Here is a 10,098-nt window from a genome sequence, read left to right as displayed (position 1 = left end):
AAATCTGAAAAGAAGAAGTAAAGCTGTCACTGTTTGCAGATGACATGATACTATACATAGAGAATCCTAAGGAGGCTACCAGAAAACTACTAGAGCTAATCAATGAATTTGGTAAAGTAGCAGGATACAAAATTAATGCACAGAAATCTCTGGCATTCTTATACACTAATGATGAAAATTCTGAAAGTGAAATTAAGAAAACACTCCCATTTACCATTGCAACAAAAAGAATAAAATATCTATGAATAAACCTACCTAAGGAGGCAAAAGACCTGTATGCAGAAAATTATAAGGCACTGATTAAAGAAATTAAAGATGATACAAATAGATGGAGAGATATACCATGTTCTTGGATTGGAAGAATCAACATTGTGAAAATGACTCTACTACCCAAAGCAATCTACAGATTCAATGCAATCCCTATCAAACTACCACTGGCATTTTTCACAGAAGTAGAACAAAAAATTTCACAATTAGTATGGAAACACAAAAGACCCCGAGTAGCCAAAGCAATCTTGAGAATGAAAAATGGAGCTGGAGGAATCAGGCTCCCTGACTTCAGACTATACTACAAAGGAAGATAATTTCTTATCTTCCTGGTGAAAGATCAGTAAATGTGGCAAATGTATCTTCCTTCTTTATTTTTACTGAAACCTTTCCTTCCCCTTTTTATTTCCTTCCTCATCAAACCACATTCATTTCCAATATCCTTAAACTTTCAGAGTTGTAGCAAGGGCTGTGCAGAACTGGATGGTTCCTATGCCTCGTTACTGCGCAACTCCATTCAGATACACCCACATGCTCCCTGTAATAGAATCGGACCCGCTTTTGGCTTAGAGCAGGGGGCATTTAGCGAGCTCCCGCTGTAGTAAAACATTTCATTGATTATGTAAATATAACACTTTTAAATTACTCCTGTGATATAAAGTTTTGGCTTGATCATGCACTATATTTCAAGCTTTTACCAATAAAAGTATTTTTCTGAAAGTGCCTTAAAAAAGCAGAGCATGTCACTCTATTCAATTGTTTATGTTAATATACATTGTTTTTAGGGACGAAGGACAGGAATTACAAACTGCCATGGATATCACTGCTGGTACTGTGCTGGTAATATCTATCTCTATCTATCTATGACTGTATATACGGATAGTCATTTAACCCTCATTAATAAGCCTGTACATTTTTTACAACTTTAATTTGCAGATGAACAGGAGGCTCAGAGAAGTTAAGTAACTTGCCTAAGATCACATAGCTAAATAAATGGCAGAGCTGGGATTTGAACCTGGATTTGTCTGACTACAAACCATGACACATCATTTATAGCTACCTCAAGCAACATGTCCAAAGCCAAATTTATTTTTCTAATATCCTCCCTGCCCAAAGTTGTTTCTTCTACCAGCTTCTTATAATTCAGAGCACCACTGTTTACCAACATGCTCAAGCTAAGAAACTTGGAATAGTCTTTTATTTCCTACATTAAAAAAAAATGAAGTATAGTTAATTTACAATATTGTGTTAGTTTCAGGTGTACAGCAGATGCAGTTATACATATAGAGATAATTTTCCATTATAGGTTATTACAATATATTGAACATTGTTCCCTGTGTTATACAGTAAATACTTGTTGCTTATCTATTTAATATATAGTAGTGTGTATCTGTTATTCCCACACACCTAATTTATCTGCTCCCCTTTCCCCTTTGGGAAGTTTGTTTTCTATGTCTGTGAATCTATTTCTGTTTTGTAAATAGATTCATTTGTATTTTTTAGATTCCACATATAAGTAATATCATATAATATTTGTCTTTGTCTGACTTCACTTAGTATGATATTTGCTAGGTTCATCCATGTTGCTGCAAATGGCATTATTTCATTCTTTTTTATGGCTGAGTAATATTCCATTGTATATATATACTACATCTTCTTATCCATTCATCTGTTGATGGACAGTTAGGTTGCTTCCACATCTTGGCTATTGTAATAGTGCTGCTATGAACATTGGGGTGCATGTAAGGAACCTTGGAATAGGCTTTTTAAATTAACTTCTATTGGAGTATGGTTGCTTTACAATGCTGTGTTATGGAATAATAGTCTTAAACTTCTTACTCTCACCACCTCCACTGTCACACACACACACACACACACACACACACACACACACACACCCTTCTTTTTTTTTCAAAAGTCCATCCCATCCTCCTATTATCACTTCAGATAAGCTTCACATCACTTTCCTGCTGCACTATAATAATAGCTTCCCAACTCATCTGTCTACTTCCATGCTTGTTTTCTGATTTATCCAAGCCACGTATTTATGGACACAATGATATACCACGCAGAGATGAATAATACCTCATTTATCCAGAGGTCAGTCTTCCAGCTGACTCAGCCTTCTAAATCATAGTCTCAAACACCTACGTGAAAAGGTACTAGGAAACGCCAAATTGCAACTCCAAACCTGTGCCATGGAAAGGCTGAGGCTATCACTCAAGATTCCACTGGATTCTTATTTGAAATGAATTTCACAAGCTTAGTTGATATATTATAGTCTTCAGCAGGCTTAGGAGCAGTAAGATTCTAGAGGAGAGCCATATAAAGCTGTAGTACTCAAAATACAGACTCTGGACCGGCAACATCTGCATCACCCAGGAGCTAGCTAGAAATTCAGAATCTCAGAACCCATTCCAGACCTTAGAATCAGAGTGTGTCATTTTAACAAGATCCCCAGGTAATCTGTAGGCACATTCAAGTTTTAGATGCACTAATTGAAAGCAAATTAGATATTTGAAAATCAAACTTCACAACAAACTGGGGGTAATTAATCATGTTTCCATTAAGAGCTAATAGGCATCTTTTAAAAAATAAGCTCTATTAATGAATTTTAGATGACTGAATTGCTTTTTTTTAAAGTTTATATCAGGACATGCCCATTAAAATTTTCTAAGGCAGTGGTTCAGAACTGGGATGTTAGCTGGAAGAGAAATTGCCACTAACTATCCATGCTAAACTCTATTTATATATACTACTACTCTAACCATCAAAAATGGTATGTCCACAAGTGTCTCACATTCATGAGATTGTATGTTTCTGGGGGAAAAAAAGTTAAGAACTAGTGAGTAGTGGTTTTCAAACTTTTCACTGAATTGCCTCTAAGGTAGAAGATAATGAACATTTTTCTCTGGTGGTCAAAGTGCCCCCCATAATAATGAACTTCTTTTAAGTTCATTACATTAAGTAGTATGTAAATTTTATATTGTTTAATATGTTTAAAGATATTTTAAAAATCCACTCCAAACAGAAGATACAATGAGTAAGGAAAATTTTTATAACCTAAGGTGATAAAATTGATCCAGATATTATAGAACATAACTAAAATATTTAGTAAATGAACCAAAACCAGAGGGAGGGGGTAAAAGAATTGTTCCTAGCATTCCAGTTGTATTTTTAAGTGTATTTTTTACTGATTTACCTGGGAATCATGTGTATTCTTACTTATAAGATAATACAACCTGACTTATACTAAGCCTACAAATGAACTCTCAGAAAACCCCTCCTTCTTAAGTTGGAGACTACCTATACATACAAATACATCTACTGCCACTGTTAAAGGAATCAGCTTATATTTGGACCATGTGAAAGTAATAAAGTCTGTTGCTCAAACTCTTTTTTCTTATCAAAAGATAATACCAGGAAGAAAATTCACAAGTGACATGTAATTCCTCTCCTTTGCATATACCCAAGGGAACTGAAAGCATACATCTATCTACACAAAGACTTGTACATGAATGTTCATAGCAGCATTATCCATAATGGCCAAAAATTGGTAACGATCTGAGTGTTCATTAACTGACGAATGGATAACCAAATATGGAATACCCATGCAATGGAATATTATTCAGCAATGAAAAAGAATGAAGTACTGTTGCATGCTTCAACATGGATGAACCTTGAAAATATTATGCTAAGTGGAAGAAGCCAGTAACAAAAGACCATATCTTGTATGATTCCATTTAAATGTAATGTCCAGAATAGGCAAATCCATAGAGACAGAAAGCTGATTGGTGGTTGCCTGGGGTTAGGAATGGGAGCAGAAACTGAGTGCAAATGGATATGAGGGAACTTTCTGGGGTGATGAAATGTTCTCAACTTGATTGTGGTGATAATAATCGCACAACTCTATATACATTTGCGAGGCATCTTGGAACCATACATTTACAATGGGTGAATTTTGGGTATATAAATTATATGTCAATACAGCTATTAAAAATTTAAAAAGTTATAAATGCCTCCCCAGAAGAAACCCCACAAAGCTTGAAATGATTAATTTTCTAAGAATATAGGCCAACGTTATTGTGTGGCATCACACACACGTACATTTGGCATATTGCCACAGAAGACATACGTGTACCCTGGTTTGATAATCATGGTTCTGAAGTGTTACAAGCAACTGTTTATTCTTAACATGTATGGCAAAATAAAGACATGCATTTAACTCATTAACAGCATCCCAAGAATGATACTGCCAAAGAGAAGGCTGAAGGAAAAGGTAACTTTAAAGCAATAAAATGGCCTTATATCTTGGGTCGTATAAAGATGGACTGACATCATGGTCTTTTTCTAAGCTTATATTATCAGTGGTCAACCTCTTTATTTACCTTGCTAGCATTTAAAAATAATTCATGGTAGGTTCAGTTATATTATAATGGCAGCAGTTCCTCTCTATGTAATGAAATATGTAAATGTAAAGTTTTAGTTTTTATTGATCAAATATATCAATGACCATTTACATTAAACCTTTTTCCCTCCTAAATCCAAGCATATATTAAAAGTTAGTATATCATAACTAAACACCAAACACAAACTTTTATTGGAATATTTTATTTACATTTTATATTTAAAGAGAATCAATACAAATCAGGACATATTTACAGCATTTCAAATCTGTGTACAAGAATGCAATGGTTTCATCCATTCTACATTCAGCCAACAAAAATACATGTCTATTCTGCTTTTGCCTAAATTCTGCTGGAATTTGTACTGGAAACAAAACTCTAAAACCAAAGCGAAGCCACAGAGAATAGAAGTAAAGTGCATTTTTATAATAGCTCTATTTAACTTTGGTGGATGAAGCTTCAAACTTTATATTAAGGCACCTGGAATTCTCCCCCCCCCCCAATTCTTTTTCAAACACCAAGAAAATGCATTCACGAAATTTATAGCTACATGGACAGAATTTTAGTTTACCTAATGTTATTTTAGCCCATTTAGGTAAAATGTAAACTCAATTTTCAAAGTCAACATTGTTTGGAAAATATTTTCTACAGACTAATTTCTGTAGACAAATTCATACACAAAGATCAATTACCAATTTTTGTGTGACTTATTCATAATAATTTTCAAATAGTATGATGATTTATATACTCTGCTTTTGAAAGTCCCATAAGTAAAGTTTGAGAAATAGTTATACAGTTTTTCTGTAAGTACAGTTTTTGTCTATAATCTTTTGTCAAATTGGTGTCACTAATATACCAATCAATCCAGTCCAGTCCATATTCTCTGATAAACTATGCTTGACACTCATATGAAGTACATTTAGCCTAATTTTAAAAACAAAAAATAGTTAAAATGAATATTTTGCTTTAATCTTGTTCTATCAACTTAATGTAGCTTAAATAGACATTTCATGAAGTACTAGCCTAAGTTTGCATTGTTTTTTACATTACAATTCCAGATCAATATAAGCACCTGGAGTAAAACCCTGACACATATAGCCCAAGCTAAAGTAGTAGTATTTTTAATTAAGATACTATCATAAAATAAAGTGATTACAGCCACTCCACATTTTAAAAGCAACATGTTTTTATAAGAAAATTGTTATAAATGGAAAACATGACTACTTGACAAGAGTTGTGAATGTTTAAAAATGTTGCTACCACTATTGAGAGGAAACTTGCCTATGAAAAACATTATATAATGAGTTTGTGGAAAAAGTTAATAGGTTAAATATTTTAAATCATTTAACTATAGCATAATATTAGTCATCTCATCACTTTCAGTATCATTCTTATTAAGTTATTCCAGTTCATTAATAGCAAACTAGGCCCTGATTGGCAGTTCTGTTATTACTAAAGGTTCAAGTTTTCTATTGACACAGATTTTATGATTTAATTTCTCGAACAGCAGTCTCTCGATCAGGAGTTTCATCTTCTTCAAAGGTTGGGTTGTCAACGTGAGGAACAACATCCACTGCCATGGCACTTGCTTCATGGTTTACTAGCTGTAGATTTTCATCTTTAAAAAGAAATGGTAATTTTAGGATGATTTAACCCCTCTCTTCTTTAAGACAAAATTCAACACACATCTAAGAAGCCTTACTTATCTAATTCCATCATACTCTGATTATTACACTCATTCCCTGTTCATTTAATATGATTTGTGCTGCCTTACATAAGGCACATATGGCATTATTTTAATTTACAATTACGATTTTATTGATTCACACGTGTGCTTACTTGTACCTAGATTATAGCATCCTTAAGAGCAAAAGTTATGTCTTCCGCTTCTCTATTCTAAACGTAATAGCTCTTAAACCACATTTCAATCACCTGGGCACTTTAAAAAATTACCTATGCTATGCATAGATAGATAGATAGATAAATAGATAGATAAATAGATAAATAGATAGATATATAATAGATAGATAGATAGATAGATACATAGATAGACAGATAGAAAGAAAGACTAAAAAAAATCAATCAGGAAGTTGTGGGGGGCGGGAGTTCCCAAAATGGAATACAAATAGTAACAAGTGAATATAATTATACTACAGATGAAATATATAATCATCCTGAAGAGAGTGGGAAAGAAAAGAACTAACCTAAGTAACTTTGGAAAATGATACTTTGACTATATCCTATAAGGCTAAAACCAAAGAACTACACTGGTTAATGAAACTGTTTTTCACAGGGGTGTGTTAGCAATGTTGAAACTTAGGTGTACTTTAGGATTGAACAAATAAGTAAATATATTGTGGATAATAACAGCCAGGTTTCTCAATGTCAGAGAAAGGAGTTACAAATAAGGAAAGGGGAAGGCTAGAATAAACTCTGTGGTGTTGGACTGGAATCAGAAATATCAGTATGAACTAGCTGTTCTTCAGATAGATAGGTGAATGTAGATGTGTGTGTATATTTGTGTGAGTACATACACATATTTCCTAGCATTGTTCCTTGAAAGGGCTAATAGCAATGACACCCCAATAGCAATGAGCATACCTAGTGCCCAGATCTTGATTTCGAGGTCCTGTTCTCCAATAAAAGCCCCCACCCCGTGAAGAAATAACTGATTCCAGAGCTAGGACAAGGAAAGTACAAGATTAATCTAGATTCTAGCCTAGGGATCAGCAAATTACAGCTTGCAAGCCAACTCCATAGCTAAGAGTGTTTTTTTCATTCTTAAGAGGTTGGAAGAGAAAATGACCAAAAGCAACAAAGACCTATGGCCTTCAAAGCCTAAAAAAAAAATGATGGGGCATGTTGAAAGAAAACAAACCAACTTGAGGGAGTTCCCAATGACCAAATCTAGGACAATCTAACCATGAATAAATCATGAGAATAATATTATGGAATAAAATAAATATCTATGAGTCCATATTATTATAAATAAATAATTGAATAAATAAGTGGAGAAAGGATAGCTCTTCCTTAAAATAGAAGCTTAATTAATGTAGAAAGAAGGATGGAAATAGAAAATCACCATTTGGCACACATTTCAGTAATAATTATTGTAAGCAGAAACATCAGTGATTGAAAAAATTAGTAGGTAAAAAGTATGATGAGAAACAAGATATTTGCATAGTCTCCAAGTGTCTCTCTATAAGATAATTAATAATTATAAAGGGAAAAAGAATAACTTTAAAAGGAGAAGCTTGGCAGATGCCACCTTAACCAAGCGAACAAAATTAAAACCATTGGCAATAAGACATGGGCATCATGTGCCTCATTATATGATATGAGCCAGAGAAGGGCACAACATAATTTCTGTGGTATTCTTGCCAGAAACAGACAATGGACAATAAATTTAATCATTGGGAAGCAGGAGACAATTCTAAATTGAGGGACATTCTACAAAATAACTAACTGGTGGCCTTCAGAAGTGTCAAAGTCATGAAAGAAAAAGACTAAGGAACAGTCACAGATTGGAGACGAAGAAGACATAACAGTTAAATGCAATGTGGACCTCTCAGCAAATTGGGTATAGAAGGAACATTCCCAAACATAGTAAAGGACATACATGGGGACTTCCCTGGCAGTCCAGTGGTTAAGGCTCCATGCTTCCACTGTAGGGGGCGTGGGTTTGATACCTGGTTGGGGAACTAAGATCCCACATGCTGCGTGGTACAGCCAAAAAATTTAAAAAATAATTAATAAATAAATAAAGGACATACCTGACAAACCCACAGTTAACAACATACTCAAGAGGAACAAGACAAGGGTACCCACTCTCACCACTCCTATTCAACATAGTACTGGAAGTCCTGGCCAGCGAAATTAGAAAGGAAAAGAAATAAAAGGCATCAAGGGATTTCCCTGGTAGTCCAGTGGTTAAGACTCCGTGCTTCCAATGCAGGGGACGCGGGTTCAATCCCTGGTCGGGGAAACTAAGATCCCACATGCCGTGCAGCACGGCCAAAAAATAAAAAAAAAAATTTAAACAAACAAACAAACAGAAAAAAGCCATCAAAATGAGAAAGGAAGAAGTAAAACTGTCTGTTTCCAGATGACATGACCTAGAGAAAATGCTAAAGATACTAACAAAAACTATTAGAACTAATAAACGAATTCACTAAAGAAAGCCTGCGTGCAGCAACAAAGACCCAACGCAGCCAAAAATAAGAAAATAAATAAATAAATTTATAAAAGAAAGAATTCATATTGTTTAAATGTCCATACTACCCAAAGCCATCTGTAGATTCAATGCAATCCATATCAAAATTCCAAATGCATTTTTCACAGAAGTATAAAAAAAATCCTAAGTTCATATGGAACTACCAAAGATACTGGATAGCCAAAGCAATCCTGAGAAAGAAGAACAAAGTGGGGAGGCATCACAGTTCCTGATTTCAAACTATACTACAAAGCTATAATAATCAACACAGTATGGTACTGGCATTAAAAAAAGACAAATAGATCAGTGGAACAGAATTGAGAGCCCAGAAATAAACCCATGTGTATGAGACCATGTGTATGAGATGAACTAATATTTGACAAGGGAGCCAAGAACACTCAATGGGGAAAAGACAGTCTTCAGTAAATGGTGTTGGGTAAACTGGATAAATATGCAACAGAATGAAACTGGACCCCTATCTTACACCACTTAAAAAATGAACTCTAAATGGATTAAGGACTTAAAAAGCCAAAATCAACAAATGGGACTACATCAAACCAAAAAGCTTCTACTCAGCAAGAGAAATAATCAAAAGAATGAAGAGGCAAGCTACAAAATGGGAGAAAATATGTGCAAACCACATATCAGATAAGGGGTTAATATCCAAAATATATAAGGAATTCATACAGTTCAATAGCAAAAAAGCAAATAATCTGATTAAAAAATGGGCAGAAGAACTGAGATATTTTCCCAAGGAAGACATACAAATGGCCAACAGGTACATGAAAAGATGCTCAACATCACTAATCAGGGAAATACAAATCAAAACCACAATGAGATATTGCCTCACACTTGTTAGAATAGCTATTATCAAAAAGAAAACAGGTAAGTGTTGGCAAGGATGTGAAGAAAAGGGAACTCTAGTGCACTGTTGGTGGGAATGTAAATTGGTACAGCACTACGGGAAACATGTATGGAGGTTCTCAAAAAATTAAAAATAGAACTACCATATCATCCAGCAATCCCACTTCTGGGTATATATCCAGAGGAAATGAAATCACTATCTTGAAGAGAGAGCTGCACCTCCATGTTCACTGCAGCATCATTCACAATAGCCAAGACACAGAAATAACCTAAGTGTCCATTGACTGATGAACAGACAAAGAAAATGTGGTGTGTATATATATATATATATATATATATATATATATA

General features: G+C 34.3%; 1 protein-coding gene across 2 annotated transcripts in view; it reads right to left on the bottom strand.

The window, feature by feature from the left end:
• Positions 1-4,862: 4,862 nt before the first annotated feature.
• The window catches only part of RNF128 (ring finger protein 128), a 99,697-nt gene continuing 94,461 nt past the window's right edge, over positions 4,863-10,098 (bottom strand). For both annotated transcript variants that reach the window (XM_024128239.3, XM_024128238.2), the window contains exon 7: positions 4,863-6,291. In XM_024128239.3, the coding sequence (XP_023984007.1) occupies positions 6,158-6,291 (134 nt within the window). In that variant the 3' untranslated portion in view covers positions 4,863-6,157. The remainder of the gene's footprint in view (positions 6,292-10,098) is intronic.

This window comes from Physeter macrocephalus, chromosome 21 (assembly GCF_002837175.3).
Source record: "Physeter macrocephalus isolate SW-GA chromosome 21, ASM283717v5, whole genome shotgun sequence".
Classification (NCBI taxonomy): Eukaryota; Metazoa; Chordata; class Mammalia; order Artiodactyla; family Physeteridae; genus Physeter; species Physeter macrocephalus.
The sequence above is the reverse complement of the archived record's forward strand: the minus strand, read 5'-3'. Positions and strand labels throughout refer to the sequence as shown.